The sequence below is a fragment of the Morone saxatilis genome, unplaced genomic scaffold (genome assembly GCF_004916995.1).
Source record: "Morone saxatilis isolate NCDOM2014 unplaced genomic scaffold, NCSU_SB_2.0 Contig18, whole genome shotgun sequence".
NCBI lineage: Eukaryota > Metazoa > Chordata > Actinopteri > Moronidae > Morone > Morone saxatilis.
Genome location: NW_023339740.1, coordinates 8,717,978 through 8,735,162, shown reverse-complemented (window position 1 = coordinate 8,735,162; position 17,185 = coordinate 8,717,978). Strand labels below are relative to the sequence as shown.

Below are 17,185 nucleotides of genomic sequence, written 5' to 3'. Positions count from 1 at the left end.
CGGGGGATGTAAACTGACATGGTTGGTACTGCATGGTTGTATTTTCCAGGTCTTGGAGCACATATTTAACGTTCTCAGGCATTAACTGATGTATGTCTGCACTTACAGCTTTGTTCTACATTTTGCAAATCTCAAATACATTTGCAAATCTGATTTATGCACCAGATTGAACACACGTTCACAGACTCTCGTCACTTTGTAGATAGTTTTGCCTTAAATAATGCTTTGGGACCCCGCTTAAAGGTCCAGTTTGTTATGCATTTGGAGAGGGTGTCTTTGGAAAAAAGCTAGTATGGTATAGGTCCTAGGCTATGTTTTTCATTAGTGGTACCTGATAATGGAATTATCAGGCAATTATTAGGAATAGGCATTCGTGTTTTTTGCCTCTAAATGAAATCTTGTGAACAGATCATTTTGTGTAGAGAACGATTAGTCAATTAATAAATTATTTGATAAACAGAAAACGAATCCGCAATTCCTGTCTGGTTAGTTTATGTATAAAGGAGTATGTTAATTGACGTTCCAGAAAATGATCTAGATCACAACATGTATCAATGTGACAATATAAAATGACACATACTGTGATAATTTGATAATGGATTTTATCCATATTGCCCACTGCCAGTCACAATGGTGCCAATTTGAGTAGATAATATTGAGGCGGGCAGAGATGTGTGTGACTTTTTATTTCTGTAGACATGTATCAAGAATGAATGACCATAAAAATACACCATTCACTTCATCTGTCATCTGTCAGAGAGGCAACTCACCGACACATGACACCTGCACGTTTAAAGCAAACTAATTAAAGATAATCCAAGAAAACCTCCCACTGACATTACAGAATCACACAACTATCACAGCAGAGGCCCACTATCTTTAGTTAACAGAGGAACCCGGTCTGCTCTTTCTAAGGCAGGCAGCCATCAGTTAGCTGGTGGTTAGCCTCAGTAAGTTATGTGCTGCTGTTCACTGACGGATCACTGAGGACAGAGAGGTTAAGTTACATGCCAGGGTGAACTCAGTTAACTAGCTCCTTTAGCTTCTTATCTCACATACCCAGACACAGTTTTTGTGTGGCTATTTGATTTATATCTCCTGACCAACTGGACAAAGCCAGACGGAAGAAAGCCGTGTGTCTGTCAGTGTGAAGGCTAACAGTGGTAGTGACTGAGGCTCACGGTTAACAACAAGACACAGCTGCCACTCACTCACATATTCTCGTTAACTCTCGTTAGTGATTGTGTTTGACTAAATTACAACTTCAACCACATTGGCTCCTTTCCTGTGTATAAAACAAGCTTGTGAACAACTCACCTTGACCAATGTTACCAAGCTTCCTCTCAAGGCGGCCGCCATCGTTACGGGAATGCAGCGACTGTGCTACTTCTTCTGTGGTGCTGCAGCGGTAGAGCCACGCTAGCTATAGGACAACAGAAGAAGAAGACACACTGCTTTACTATAGTGCCCCCATTTTGACAGAGCAGTTATTGTATGTGGTCAACGGGGTGATAACCATGGTGATAACTGCCTCTCCCGCCACTGGGGAGGGCTTGAACACGGGTCCCACTTGCATGCAGGGTTGGGAGGGTTTCTTTTAAAATGTAATCTGGTACTTTTATTAATTACCTGTTGTAGTCAGTAACCTAATATTAAAGTAGTGTAACTTCATTACTTTCCCTTACTTACTTGGATTACCTCAACACCAAATATGCAAATAAAGACAAGAGAAAAGTGTATTTTATAAAACAGAACAATGTAAGATTAGTAAAGATTACTGATTACATGTAATCCATTACTCCCCACCCTGCTTACATGACACAGTCACTTAGTCTAAAACATGTAGCCTACTATCTTGGACTAAAAGCTAAACCTCTTTTAAAACCTCTTCTGAGACAAGAAATAGCTGTTGGGGAATAAAAAAAAAGGGAACTATTTGCCTTGTGTGCAATAATCTAAACATCTGAATATTGTCATTGCTTACACCTGAGAGAAAAAACAACAAGACAAACAAGACACTCAAAAAAACTGTATAATGTTGTATCTGACAAAACGTCTGTATCTGTAGCTATAGGCCGCATAGTGTACTAGCACAGTCTCACAAAACAAAACAAGTCAAACAGAAAAACAGTGCATAAGCAGGAAACTGTCTGTAAACATATGTGCTTTATTCCCATTTGCGTGGGTATAAGATCACTCTATTGAAAGGTATTCAACTACAGTTATGATGAGATAGAAAGGCAGGTTTAATGTAGATGGCAAATTGAATCTAAGGACAGAATGGCATAGAAAGAAAGAAATATATGGTGAAGAAGCATGACAACTATACAATTTGATTGAATACAATAACGTTGCAATAAATACAATCTGTATGCAGCGTATACTGTTCACTTCACTTTGAATTATTCAGGGGGAGCCCGGGAACATGCTGGGATTACAGTTATTGTGTCGGAGCTGTTGTTGAGCTGAGCTCAGGGGGGCCCAAAATGTCTGGTGGTGCCCCTGTGTCCATCTTTATGTGGACAGCTGAGGATGCACATTTTCACACTCACTTGTGAATCTTTCTCAATAGCTTATATATTATCAATATATATGATCTTTCCACTTGTGTGTTGCATAACTTCTGTATTGTTGTAACATTATATTTGCTGCTGCCATGGCCCACCCTCTGAAATGGGTCCATCCTAAATAGGTCAGGGGATTCCCAATCCTATTCCCGGCGAGTGAACGTCTCTACTGATACATAGGATGACATCAGATTTTAAAATCACCAACATGAAACTGTAGGTCAGCAGTCACCCTCTGACATCTGTCAAATAGTCATCATTTACCTTATTGGGCATTTGATTTGGTTATTCATGCTGGCATCATTTTCTCTGGGGGCCAAAGCAAGGCATTTGATGAAATGTTGAAATTTTGCCCTGAGTCAGACCTCTCAGGCAATCCCACCTCTGTGCACCCTCCTGCTTGGTTTGCTCCTCACATATGGAGCATCAGTTTTTCTGAAATATAAAAAAAGTTTGAAATACCCACAGGATCTAAACACTCTGGCATATTCACATTATTATCACAGGAAAACAGCTTTTGTGTGCGCCTCCTTTAGTACTGTGTAAGTGCTGCGTTGTGAAGTTGATGTGCCCTAAGCAGAGTGGACCATTGTTTAAATTTATTGCACGTGGACCTGAGCTATTAGCCCAGAATTGGTGGTATTGTACACAGTTATTAGGGACTTATTGTTTTAATTAGCGTCTTTGAGTCTTTGCCTGGACCACAAACCCTCATCCGCATCGCAGATCTTGGCCAACTTCTAATTGGCTAATTCACTTAACTTGACTTGGCACGATCAGGGCTTATTAAAGAAAACAGCTATGTTTGCATCACCATTTTTTTAATCACAGGTTTATATCTCAGTAAAGGCCCATTCTCCTCAGCAGTGGATACGATGTCTGGACCAGCTGCGTTGTAACACTGCCATTTTCTCTGTTTAACATTTTTTCACTGATGAATTTGGACTAGTTTGACCACTGACTGCAGTAAAGGTAAGGAGGCTCTCACAGTCTGTTAAGATATCACTCTCAAAGATGTTCGTGTTGGAGTTCTTTGCCTTCAGGAAGCTGTGCTCCAAAACCTGTCTGGAAGGCAGTGTTGTCATGGATGAACTGAGGAACCCACCTCAGGCTTTGTTCCTCCTGTCTGGCCCAATTTATAAACTCCACTTTATGAACTGAACTCTCTTTAACTTTATCCAACAGGAGAAACTGAACTTGGGTAGAGGTGAAGTGTTATCCAAATTTCCAAATCTCTAAAATCAGCTTCCAGGTAGGGTTTGCTTGCCCTGATAAAATTTATTCAAATATCTTATTAGGATGGAAATGTGTGTTTTACTAATCTTATGTAGGTCCAGATTATGTAAATGAAATGTTTAATAAATGTACTGCACTGTGTTTATTGGTGAACAAGACACATTTTGAGTTTTCCGAACATAAAATTTGACTTACTTAATGATAAAGAACACTAAATGAAACTGGGAAATCTAATCATTGTAACTTAAAATGCTGAGTCAGGCAAAATATTTTCTTTTGTGCAGAGTAGTACAAATACTTTTGCTTTTACTGTATTGAACTTAAATTGCTACTTCTAATCTATGAGCATTTAAATCATTTACACTTAAACAAATTAGTTTCTCCGCTCTCAAAGTGCCAACCAACCAACCCTTGTTTTTCCTCTGTAATGTGAATACACATTTAACTCTGTTTAAAATGTATTTCCAGAATCTATAATGAACCTCTAACTATCTGGATGAAAAAAATATTTAATTTCCTGCATTATATTAATATTTCTAACCTGTTTCCCATGTTGCAACTCAATTTCCTTATTCAAACAAAGATGGTTACCAGAATATGTCCGGTTCAGTTTCAATTTGGGCATTGTGAACAGAAATTAAACACTTTTATTATGAGTGTGCATCTATATTAACATTTCTTTTAATCATTTGATGACATCTGAATTAGAAAATTGAAAAATTGAAACATTTAACATTGATTTATCTCTTGGAAAAACAAAACCGTGTCACTTGAATGTAATGATGCCAGAAGAAAAGCACACATGGGGATAACCCAGCCAGCTTGATCACTGGAGTTTAGAGATAGTATAATTGCCCTGGAGCCTGAAAGACCGCACGAAGGGATAAGTGATCCCAGAGGGAGCAGTGCACGGTAGTGGCTGACAGCCGCAGCGTAGTATCTGAGTTTACTATATATGGGCAAAGCCAGCAGAGCGAGAGCTGCACTCGCTTCCGTGTTTGTGTGATCAGGGAGTGCACAGCCGGGGAGCTTCACTGTCTCCACTGTTTCATTCATTTACAAGAGTATCGTTAAGCAAGTGACTAGCAGGGAAAATGTCGTATGAACTGAGTAAGTGTCTTTATTTTTAATAGCAACGATTGGGTAAAAAAAATGTAGTGAAACTCTTTTTTTTTTTTTTTTTGCGACACTGTTCAGCTGATCTAGCTAGTGAGCCAGGTAGCCCGTAGCTAGCTAGCCTCGCCCATAGCTGCATGATTTTGACTCTTAATCTCGCACACGAAAGACTAAATCCCGGCATTGGCAATGTTTCTGTCAGATTTAACATACAGCAGTGTGTGTGTCTGAGCACAGTTTGTTGGTCAGCTGCTCTGGTTGAAAATGCAGCTCGTTACAGACGGTTCATTGAAGTGAGCGTTAGCGAGTTGAGCTAACGTCATTCAGAGGAAATAGTTGTGCTCACATCGTTTTGTTGTGACATGCCCGGACAGAGGCAGCTGGCCGACCGTCACACACTTCTGCAGGGGAAGTAGCTCATAGAAAGTGCTGAACAAGCGTGAGGTAGAGAGTTTGGGCTGTAATTTTAATGTCGAAGTGGTGGAGAGATAAGAACGAGGCTGTAAGAAAGATAAAGAAGTGATTTTAGAGCCAGTGCGGAGGTACATGCAGCAACCACACAGCTATCTTGTTAGTTTAAGAGTTAATGGTCTTCAGTTCCTGCTCTCATTCTTTATGATAAACAGGAACGGGTTTTTTTTTTGTGTGGTTGAATTCAGAATTATTTATATAAAACGAAACTCAGATAATTCTAAGATTAAATATGTATGCTTGTCTTTCATCTTTACGATTATATATATTCTACATTAAAACCAGCCCTTCAGTTATCTGTAATAAAGTTGAAAAGCTCTTGCCACAATATAGTAGCAGTGCCAAAGAAATGAGGCTCAGTTTCAGGAATTGCATTTATATCCTTCTTTTTTTAAAAAAAAAAAACAAACAAAAAAAACTGATTACTCATTAATGTATAATTTTAATTTCTTTTCATTTTATTTAGTATTGAGGTATTTGTGAGGCAACAGCAAATGTCCTGCCATATCCTTTTATTTTGTGGGAAAATGAACCTCTCTTGGATACTATACGGTCTGAACTAAATTGGTCTGAACCTCAACTTGACTAATAAGGACAGACCTGGCTGTTCGGGTTAAATTGTCTGGAAAGATCAGTGAGGTCAAAGGCCACGTTTAACACATCCTCATTAGTCCTGACTAAAGAAGAACTAAGTGATGCAGATTAACTCTGCATCCTAATACTGTATCTGAAGCCACAGTCTGTCTGCAACCAACGCCTTATGGAATAACTCTATTCAATCCTTTTCGTATGTATGCTTATTTAAGTTGCATTAACCTTAATGCTTTACGTTATCTGTCCGTCTGTCATCTTTCTTGTCACGTCTATTTTTTTTTTAGAACATGTATTCGCCAGTCTCCCCCAGATGGAGAGGGGAGTTGCCAAAGTGATTGGTGGTGATCCCAAAGGCAACAACTTCCTGTATACCAATGGGAAATGTGTCATCATCAGGAACATTGAAGTAATTTCCCCTTTTTTTCATATTAATCATATTGATGTTTTACTTACTAATAAATGTACATGATTGTTGAGTTTGCTGGGTCACCAGTTAACTCCAACATCCAAAGCATCATTTCACTCACCCTCTGGTTAAAAGCTTCCTGTTCACTGCGCCTGACCACACCCAGAGTCAGTGTAAGAGTGGTCAATGAGCTCATTGCTCGTTTACATTCACTTGACTTGGTTTCCGTTTTAGGCTGACACCAAATGCCCTATGTTACTTACGGTGACCGGATTTGACCTACTAAGAAACGCTTACTTACAAGCTTCCTCAAGATAAATTAAGGTTTGGCTGCTATGATAGTTGAATTAGGTGCACACAAAGAATAGTTGAGCATGTGTAGAATTTTGCACTTCCTTATGTTTAACTTATTCTAGTTCAGTCATTTTATAAGACATGTAAGTGCCTTCCCATTAGCTGCTGCTGCTTGATTGTCAGCTGATAGGCACCTAACGTCACACCTGCTGCCTCATTTGCCACCTGCACTCCCTTTAAGAGTTTACCCCCACCATGTCACCATATAACATGCGGCACAATGGCGGCACAGCCTCTGTTGCACCTGTAACCACACCTATGAGTCATGTCATGTTGTATTGAGCAACAGCAAGGGGAAATCAGTAATAATAAGCTTTTAAACATTTCCAAGTGTCAAATGTTATCATGACCAACAGGCATAGAGTCCAAAACCCTGAAAATAAGGTCCAGATTCACAAATAATTTGTCAGACCTTTTGATGTCTCACATTTCCTGTCTCTTACAGAACCCAGCTATAGCAGACATTTACACTGAACATGCCCATCAAGTTACAGTTGCCAAGTATGCCCCGAGTGGATTCTACATTGCATCTGGAGGTAAAAAACCCCCCACCTATGAATAAATGTGCGCATATAGTTACCACAGAGATGTTGATAGTAAAACACTTGCTTTTAAATCTTACAGATGCATCAGGAAAGATCCGTATCTGGGACACCACCCAGAAGGAGCACCTGCTCAAGTACGAGTACACCCCTATTTCAGGCAAGGTCAAGGACATTGCATGGACAGAGGATAGCAAGAGGATTGCTGTTGTTGGGGACGGACGAGAGAAGTGAGTATGAGCGGTTTTCAGACATGTTCAGGAAATGAAAGGAGACTCATTAAACTCACCACCACCATGACTCAGCCTCTCCAGGTATCGCACTGATTAATGCCCACTGTACACAAGTCCAATGTTTGCTTTAGATATTTTTATATTTAACATGCCATGGTGGTGGAATTATAGAATTGAGTGTCCTACTTGATGCCAGAAACATCACAGGAACCTGAAACAATTGTATGCGTGCTCATCTCTTGTTGTAGGTTTGGTGCAGTGTTCCTGTGGGACTCTGGCTCCTCAGTGGGGGAAGTGTCCGGCCATTCCAAATTAATCAACAGTGTAGACATCAGGCAGAAACGCCCTTACCGCCTTGCTACTGCCAGTGATGACACCTGTGGGTCCTTCTTTGAGGGGCCTCCCTTCAAGTTCAAGTTCACATTGCGTGTGAGTTTAAGAGATGAACACTTGCTTTTTCCCCCTTAGGCATTTTTGCTGCTTTTGTAAAGGGGTATTTGTGTTTAAACAAAGTAGTTAGAGCCAAGACCTGTCAGACCAACCAAAGACTAAATATAATCTTCAACTTGCAGTCTTAGTAGTAAGAAATATTGCAGACAAGGTAGTGGGTTAAAACAGTTTCTGTACCCTTTGAACCCGTCGTCTTATTTTTAATGCCCACTGGTCATCTGTAGTCTGTCACACCCTGGTGTTTTTTTGACAGTGTAGCCTTGTTTGTCCGTTTCCATGTTACATAACCCACTTCCCCCATAAATTCTTGGAGAATGTGTGAGCCACATTCCTAAAAGTAGGCCTTCCGTCTAGAAACATGTAAATTTTCTGGTCTGTTTTTAGAATTCAGTCTGCAAGTGGTATTTTAGGGCCAAACATGGATTACATTCTGTAACACTGACCTAGGTTGGAATAGTTGCATTGGAAATATGTCATACAGTAGGTGCATAAGCCCTAAAGGCTCTTTTTATATATATATATATTATTTTTATTTTTTTTTTATTTTTTATTATTATTTTTTTTTATTAAATCACAGCATCTCTTTGCATCATTAGTTTTTCTTGCACGTTTTAAAGTCAAGCAGCACATGCAGTCCTCTCGAGTCCATGTCCTGCTGTCTTGATGTTATTCTGCTCATGATCTCACTGATTCAACAGCTCCTGGCATGGGTAGTAGAGGAAGCTGTGAAGTACAGTATGTGCGACAGTTCATTTAAATTCCAGAGAGCCCCCCAATATATTTTATTTATCACAAACAATGCTGTTTTGGGACAGCAGCAGCAAACTGGTTTGATTAGAACCTTCTTTTTAACTCGTAACAGACTTGCAACTTTTGCAATGTGCACTGCATTTTCTGTAAGATTATAATTTTGTTAACCAAGCTCTGTCATGAGGATGATCAAGAATGATGTATTTGTTCCATTTGCCAGTTTGACCTGTATGTCGTGTTGTAATATCGAGTTATTTAACGGACTGTGTATAAACTTTCACAATCTTTCTTTGAGTAACTATTTTTCTTCCCTCCTGTCTTCCGGGTGACCGCTACAGGACCACAGCCAGTTTGTCAACTGTGTTCGTTTCTCTCCTGATGGCGGTCGCTTTGCCACAGCCAGTGCTGATGGCCAGGTGAGTGTTGCATTACCAGGCGTGGACATGTGACCGTATGGAACATTGTAAAACAAGATTATCTCTGCCAAAATAATCTAAGTATTTATCGCTGTGATATTTACTAAAATAATCCAAATATGATTTAGGATTGTCTCAACCTAAAATGACAACCTAATTATACATAAACAAAACTAGTTGTGTACAATCTTCTTAATGAGTATGATTTCCACAGATTTTCATCTATGATGGAGCGACTGGTGAGCGTGTGAGCTCACTGGGTGGAGAGAAGGCCCACAAAGGAGGAATCTATGCTGTAAGTATTTTTTATTTTTAATTTTTATATATATATATAAACAAATTGACGCTGCATACAGTATATACGAGTATAATATAAGACAGTCTGTCTTGTTTCAACTTGAACAAATGATCACTACAGTGTTTAACCTCTTTGTCATTCTCTGACATGACAACTTGGTTAGCTGGGTGGGTTTCGTTAGCATGCAGTCTGAGTGTGTGGACACATAAGGGATTATTTGCTCTGAAAGTGGCCTCCTTTGTCCTCAGTGTACTGACTGCTTAACTACTGTTTTGATAGAACATTTATAGGGCACTGAACATTCATTACACACACAATTTGTAACTTTGGTTACATGCATATTAATATCATAACTTCCCATCCCCATAACATCCCGTCTGCTTTAAATCCTCCAGGTCAGCTGGAGCCCTGACAGCTCCCAACTGATCTCTGCCTCAGGGGACAAGACCGTGAAACTCTGGGATGTTGGTGCAGGTACGGCCGTCACCACCTTCAACATGGGCACTGATGTGACAGACCAGCAGCTGGGCTGCCTGTGGCAGAAAGATCACCTCCTCAGCATCTCCTTGTCAGGATACATCAACTATCTGGACAAGAACAACCCTGATCGGCCCATACGCACGGTCAAGGTCAGACTCTCAAGAGATACAGGGATATCATCCATAGAGTTCTGCTTTTAAACTGAAAACATGTTAATATTGAAGCTGAATAACCAACATTTGCAAACATGCGACAATTATACAGTACCCAAATATAACCACAAATAACAAAATGTAAAAATGTGTTAAAAAAAAAAGAGAATACAAATCTTAAACAATCTTAAAATTGTAGCATACGTGTACAAATCTGTACAAATCTGTACAAAATATACATAGATGAGCAAATGGTCATATATGTATATTTTCACTATAAAAAATTCACAATATACACACTGAAGGTAAAACAATATGTTGTCAAAAGTGCTATCTTTTGCAAAAAAAAAAAAACAGCTCTTAGTTCTGATCTATTTTCAATTTATTCTTAAAAACAACTGTGTCCTATGACTTTGGGAGATAAAGCAGTTTTTCACTAGAGCAGAGACAAGCTTAGGACTGGCACACACATTTGTCAGGTGGTGTAAAATTACATTATTCCTCTTTAAGCTCCAGTCCCTTAAAATGTCAGCCGAACCCAGGCCAGGACTAGATTTGACGCATTAAAGTGTATTATATGTTGCAGAAGGACAGAGAATACCAGTCACTGTGTATCAGGTTATCAGTCAGGTAGCTTTTACTGGATTTAACGTGCTGCCAAATGTTTGAAGTGAAATGTCTAACATGGCTGGCGGTTAATATTCTGCATTAACTGTCTAATGGCCCTCAGTGTGTCTGAAAACATGTACTTGTTCATCCTACAGGGTCACAGCAAATCCATCCAGTGTCTGACAATTCACAAAAGTGAAGGCCGATCATACATCTACTCCGGGAGTCACGATGGACACATCAATATCCTTTCACTTATTAAGTGGTGCCAAGAGTGATTGTAAAAGTATCTTAATATCCCATTAGTCTTTACTGTATGTAGACTACCTTTGATTATTTAGAGCTTCTCTGGCTGATGTAATTTTTTTTTATCTCTTAAATACACTACACATTATATTACAGGTAAAATGTAATACTATTTTAGAATAATAAGAAGAAAAAAAGAGAATTAAAAAATAAAATGGTCAGGAGGATTGAAGGCAGCACTAAAGTCTAATAGAACTAAACCTGAAGGTTTGCCACACACTGGTCATGTAGCACAAATTAAATAATTATCTGTGAAATGGAAATGAGAATTCATTTGAAGCCTAAATGAATTCTCTAAAATAGTGCATTTTGATTCATGCAATTTTATTTGAGAGAGGAAGCAGAGTATAGAAAATTGTTCAAGCAATTTGGTTCTAATTTGGGCTTTTAAAGTGAAGAACATTGAACATTCACACTCTTAAAAATAGGCAGGGGTGGAATTTTAATATATAATTGACAACTAAGACCTTCAGCAAATGTTCTTAAATATGATTTAGATTATAGTTCATAGTAGTAGTTGAGGACTTTATCCCAGCAGTCATTTTTCAAAATATGACTGAATTGCTTGTACTCCTTAGTTTAGGGATTAGCGCTAAATGGCGAAACCTCGGTGGTACAGTCAATAGTACTGTTTATAGAGAGATGATGAGTTCTTGCCTCCTCAGAATCATTTGATGCATTGTGTGTACGCTCACCTGTCGTAGTGACTTGCTGACCCCGCTCCACTACCTGTCTACAGTTGATTGTTTTTCCCTAACGGATGTCTCACATTACTGGGATGCAGAAACTGGGGAGAACGACTGCTTCTCGGGGAAGGGCCACAGCAACCAGGTGAGCAAGGTGGTGACTGACGAAGCCGACGAGCTGGTGACGTGCAGCATGGATGATACACTGCGCTACACCAGCATCAACAAGAAGGAGTACAGGTAAGGGTCATTACGTGTTGCTGTGCAGATGACGACAACAACATTCATTTAGTGGGGATTATAATGATTGTAATAGAAGTCCATCTGGGCAGGGCAGATGTCTGGATAAAGCAGATTATGTTTTTAAGCTTTACATTTTCCAATGCTTAATGATCTGTGCTTTTGATAATACTAATGTTCCTTGTTAGTGTTTATTTGATGTCTGCCACAAAGTTTACTCAGAGCAGGTTGGCAGTGCTGGTTCTGAATTGTTATTTTTTAGGAGAGGGTGAAGCAGTCATTCTATGAGCACTTTTTCCCCCCTGTATGCATGAACATGTACTGATATGCAGTCCAACGGTAGGATTATAGTCAAGCATCAATATGTGTCCAGCATTAACTTTAAACAATTTTATGTCATACAAGACTTGGAGTTATACTGTATGTGTCAATGGAAGATCTGTCTTGTTTTTCTTTTACCTCAAACTGGATATTGGCCTTGATCATTTTATAATTTGTCCACCTCTAAATGCTACATGGCCTATTAATGATGTAAATAACTGCTGGTTTTCAGTGCCTCCAACGTGGTGAAGATGGACTTCCAGCCTAAAAGTGTGTCGGCAGCAGCTGGAGGGCTGTCACTGGCTGTGTGCATTGGGCAGGTAATGTCTTTGTCTTATTGATCATTGCCTATAGCGTACCCAAGTTCTTAGTTCAGTCTTTAGTTGTTTCCCTGGGAACACATTTTAGTATTACCTAGGTTTGACATCCTCCTCCTGGTATTTTACTCCTGTCAAGTCTTGGTGTCTTATTTTCATCATCTCCTGCTTTCTCTAGGTTGTCTTGCTGAAGGACAAGAAGAAAATCTTCACATTGGACAATCTTGACTATGAAGCAGAGGTTGGAGTTATCCACCCTGGTGGCACCACTGCTGCGGTGGGGGGAGCAGTAAGTGGACCTTTACAACAGGAGAATGCTTCTGAGTTCAGGGGAAAAAGAGTATCAACATGTCTTGGTGTTAAATAATCATCTGTTTTAAGTAACCGTCACAGGAAACGGTTCCAGCACGCTCTTCATCACATCCTGGTGACATTACATATCATTCTTTTCTTTTTTTCTCCTTAGGATGGGAAAGTCCATCTGTACTCCGTTCAGGGCAACACTCTGAAGGACGAGGGGCAAACTATTGAGATTAAAGGGCCGGTCACAGACATGGCCTACTCTAATGATGGAGCCTATCTGGCTGTCATAGATGAGAAGAAAACTGCTGCAGTTTTTGATGTGGCTGACGGCTACTCGGTAAACATTTTTCTGTTTTATAGATCCTTTTTGTGGATTAGAGCAGTTTCATATAAAGGTGTCATTGTCTCCTTTTCATAATCACTCACTTTTTTTCACCAGGTCAAAAATGAGTTTTACGGACACCATGCCAAACCAGTGAGCTTGGCCTGGTCACCTGATAACGAGCACTTTGCGACTGGTGGGATGGACATGATGGTGTTTGTCTGGACAGTTGGTGATGCAGACAAGAGGATTAAGATCCCAGGTAGGTCATATAAGTGCACATGTGCGTTCACTCATGCTTGGCTTGCACACAGGTATACACTGATGTACTTGAGGTTGCTGTATGAGGTATATAAATCCACTCTGAACAGAATTCAAACATGCAAAAACAGGACATTTTGAGCTGAGCTAAAATATGCATTTAGAGCATGTAGATGGGTTTAAAGTTGTAATCCTTAAGATTTTGATCCTGGTTGATATGGCAACACTGAGCAGCTATTTATGGAAATGTATAGAAGCGTATTGCATTCAAAAAATCTGCTCTGGTTTTCTGAATTAAAGACTTACTAAGTCATAAGTATGACATGCAAAAAAAACCCAAATCCTGTATCCGGGCTCATGCAGGGCTCCGTCTGCCCTGTTCACCCCCTGGAACTCTGCTGGAAGATCGAAAGAGCAGCTGTATACAGTGCAGCCAGACAAACTGATGTTTTATTAAAGAAGTCATTTAGAAATAATCTCTCCTCTGATCTGATTTTATGCTGCGCAAGTATTTTCCACACAACAGCAGGTTGCCAGTTAGTTAGCTTGCAGAGGAGTTGTAGGCGTGCAGCCTGTTGCCTGCTTCTCTTCACACCTCACTGTGGCTGTGCCATTACTCCCTGCAATATTTAAAACTGATCCACTGATAGAAAATGCTCAAAATGACCATATCTTGTTTTTTAGATACATTTTTATTTTCTTAAGAATTGAAACTTAGTCATTGCTCAATGTGTATTGATTGTTAAGCAAACTGAACTTGGCTGCAAATGTTTGTCTTTAAATTGAACACTTGTGTGTTGATCCATTTTTGTAAAAATGTTGTTTCATGCTTTGTTGTCCGCAGACACTCACCGGTTGCACCATGTTAGCAGCCTTGCCTGGGTAGATGAGCATACTCTAGTCACTGCCTCCCATGACGCCAGCATCAAGCAGTGGACTATTAAATACTGAGCTGCAAGCAGACAAACATCCACATCTCCAGGGACAAGGACTACTGTAGACTTCAATCTTTCTTTTTTTAAACTGTATTTTCACTGTCTAAACGGTGTTCTTTGCTGTCTGTAAACATCTGAATTGTAAATGGTTATGGCTGGGAAAAGCTCCCATAAAAAATATCCAAGATATGTCTCTTTGATGTGAATAACCTCAACTTACACAGAGACAAAATGTTGAAATATACAATGTAACCATGAGTGCTTTTACATCTCTTTGAGCGTTATGGACCCAGATAACTATTTGTAAGCTAACATTCCATAGGTAATAGCTTTCACTCAGTTTAACTGAAATTCTTGTCTGTGGATGGGCTCAGTACATCCTAACTTAACGGATGAACCTAAAGCGATTTTAAAATCAACAAAATCAGGTTTGAAAGAAATGAAAACTTTTGGTTACATTCCTGAAATGAGAAGTAACTGGTCCTAACTGAACTTGCCTGTCACTTTTTTTTTTCTCTCTCAAGGTTTTAAGGGGATGGGTGATTTTTGCTTTTTGCTTTGTCCTAGGTTTCATACTCTGTGATTCACAATTCTTCCTGTTGGACTGGGGGAGCAATAATGGGAACTGAAAGAACAAAGTATGTGTACAATCGAGATGCGGTCTGTTCAGTTGAAGGTCCTGTGTTGTTGCTGTGTTTTTGTTTGGGCCCACTATGCTTGTCTCACTTATTTTTTTCCATGTCTATGCATCTGCTTCCAAAATGGAAGTTGATGATGATGATGATAATAATAATAAAAAAAAAACACTTTTTATGCACTTTCCCTTTCATGCAGATTTGCACTCTTTATATTTATCAAACAAATGTGTGTGTGCAGGTTTTCCAGTGAGATTTTCATGTCTTTAAAGAGCACGTTGCACTGTGGGTATTGAGTAGGTTGTAAAGACTGAGAGGAGCAGATAAGGCCATTTCAGGTCTCAATTGGTATGTTGGCCATTATGTAATTCATATCCCCGGATTGAACATTGTCTCTTTCCTTTCTGTCTCCTTTTATTGTAAACGGTGTAGGAAAGCAGAAATAGTTGTATCTTTAAAATGTTACTTTTAAAATACTTTAAGGCTCTGGTACTGTACTGCTCACCTAGATTTTTAAAATGCTTTAAGAAATATTTCTGAAGTTATGTACAGTGATATACTTTTGATGTTCAAGGGGCAACAGATCATTCACTGACATTTATAGTCTTGATCAGATTAATTTTTAAGCCACTTTGAGCACAATATGAAAGTAACTATTAATGCCTTTTATTGATGACATTTAGTTTATGGTGATATAAAATGTAATACAGTGTACAGTTATAAGTAGACTAAAATGCTTCACAGTAGACTCAATGTTACATTTATACACTTACACTTTCCTTTTAAATACTAAAGTATTTAAAAGGAAACTAAATATTGTGTTTTCTCACATCAGTGCCCTCTTAGCAAGACAGGGTGCTAAAATATCTAACAGGTGTAAATACACTCCAAATTCTTTCCTGCACCTACATGATAAGTTTCAGTAAATTAAGTTAGCCAGCTAGTTCTCATGTGATACTGGTGTATATTCAGGTTTGTGCCTGCACTTGCTTTGGTTGTGGATTTTGCAAAAATAATTGTGGACACTGGGAGTCCTGAGAGTGGTTGGTGAATTCTAGGCAATTATACATTTGGTGCTCAAAGAGTGGAAAGAATTATAATTAAAGTAATTATAGATGCATTATTTTGATTGTTTACAAGTCATATCAGTAATTATTCTGAAATTGTGGTTACATACCTTTAAACAGAAATGTATTTAAGTATTTTGTGTTAAAGTGAGTTGTAATCAAAGCAAAATACTTTTGGTATTTTAAATACTGACCATTACATGTTCTACTGGATTTGGATATTTTTCCTTCTTTCCTGAGGATTCTCTGAGGAGCATGTCATGAGTCTTTATAAATTCAAAGCATGTATGCCTCATTTGCAACAGACTAACTTTTTTTTATTTAATAACCAACAGGGAGTAATACTAAATACAATTTACTCCCATAGGACTATACATACATATCACACGATTATGCAACAATGTAAATGAACGATTTAAGTAATTATGCACAGCAGCATAATAACCACAGAGTCGCACAGCTCACACTCACAGCATAATATTTCCACCCATATTCCCAATAACCAATAACAATCAACACTGCTTTGAATATAAGGTACTATAACAAGGTAACTAATAAGTAAGCAATTTTTTTTCTTATTGTTCTAGCATCAATGATACTACAACTGCAGTCAAAGTTTTTTTTATATGAAGATGAAACCATATTATCATCAATATCTTGTTGGTGCTGTTTACATTCCCCCAGACACAAATTAAAAAGATGCACTGCAGGACTATTTCCTGGGTGTATACGTATATGTATATAAAGAACTGTCTGTGTTACATTTCTAACAGGTAGAATAGGCTTCTTTCAGTTCTCCAAGTGTGGGTGGTTGGCTTTGCAGCCGTGGTCCAACTGTCCGTCCTCTCCTTTTCCTTTCTGAGTTTTAGTATATATTGAGAATAAATGGCCATGACAGTTAAAGGACCAGTGTGTAGGACTAAGTTTAATCTAGCAGTGAAATTTCAGATTGCAACTTACTGAATATCGTTCGCATCTGTATTTGACAACCTGCAAATGAGAATGGGCTGTGAAGTGTGTGGGAGAAAATACTGTGGCTGCAAAACTCCCCTGTCTACAGCCAGTGTTAATAAAAACGTCTCATTGTAAGTTAATGAAAACACAACGATTCCTATATT

At 38.9% G+C, this 17,185-nt stretch overlaps 2 protein-coding genes across 4 annotated transcripts in view; one reads left to right on the top strand and one right to left on the bottom strand.

Moving 5' to 3' along the window:
- Positions 1 to 1,432, bottom strand: part of idh3b (isocitrate dehydrogenase (NAD(+)) 3 non-catalytic subunit beta) — an 8,303-nt gene extending 6,871 nt beyond the window's left edge. For both annotated transcript variants that reach the window (XM_035662231.1, XM_035662230.1), the window contains exon 1: positions 1,318 to 1,432. In XM_035662231.1, coding sequence (XP_035518124.1) covers positions 1,318 to 1,359 — 42 coding nt within the window. In that variant the 5' untranslated portion in view covers positions 1,360 to 1,432. The remainder of the gene's footprint in view (positions 1 to 1,317) is intronic.
- A 3,340-nt stretch (positions 1,433 to 4,772) lies between these two features.
- wdr1 (WD repeat domain 1) lies at positions 4,773 to 15,194 on the top strand. 2 transcript variants are annotated; one of them, XM_035662333.1, is made up of 16 exons: positions 4,773 to 4,913; positions 6,269 to 6,390; positions 7,190 to 7,280; positions 7,369 to 7,516; positions 7,768 to 7,948; positions 9,058 to 9,135; positions 9,350 to 9,430; positions 9,829 to 10,062; positions 10,830 to 10,917; positions 11,750 to 11,906; positions 12,460 to 12,547; positions 12,723 to 12,833; positions 13,011 to 13,184; positions 13,287 to 13,431; positions 14,275 to 14,426; positions 14,933 to 15,194. In XM_035662333.1, exons 1-15 carry the CDS (start codon positions 4,898 to 4,900, stop codon positions 14,379 to 14,381), a joined length of 1,821 nt encoding a protein of 606 aa, XP_035518226.1. In that variant the 5' UTR covers positions 4,773 to 4,897; the 3' UTR covers positions 14,382 to 14,426; positions 14,933 to 15,194. The 2 variants fall into 2 exon arrangements, with proteins under 2 accessions (XP_035518226.1, XP_035518224.1); XM_035662331.1 differs by having other exon boundaries at positions 14,275 to 15,194.
- The last annotated feature ends 1,991 nt before the right edge of the window (positions 15,195 to 17,185 follow it).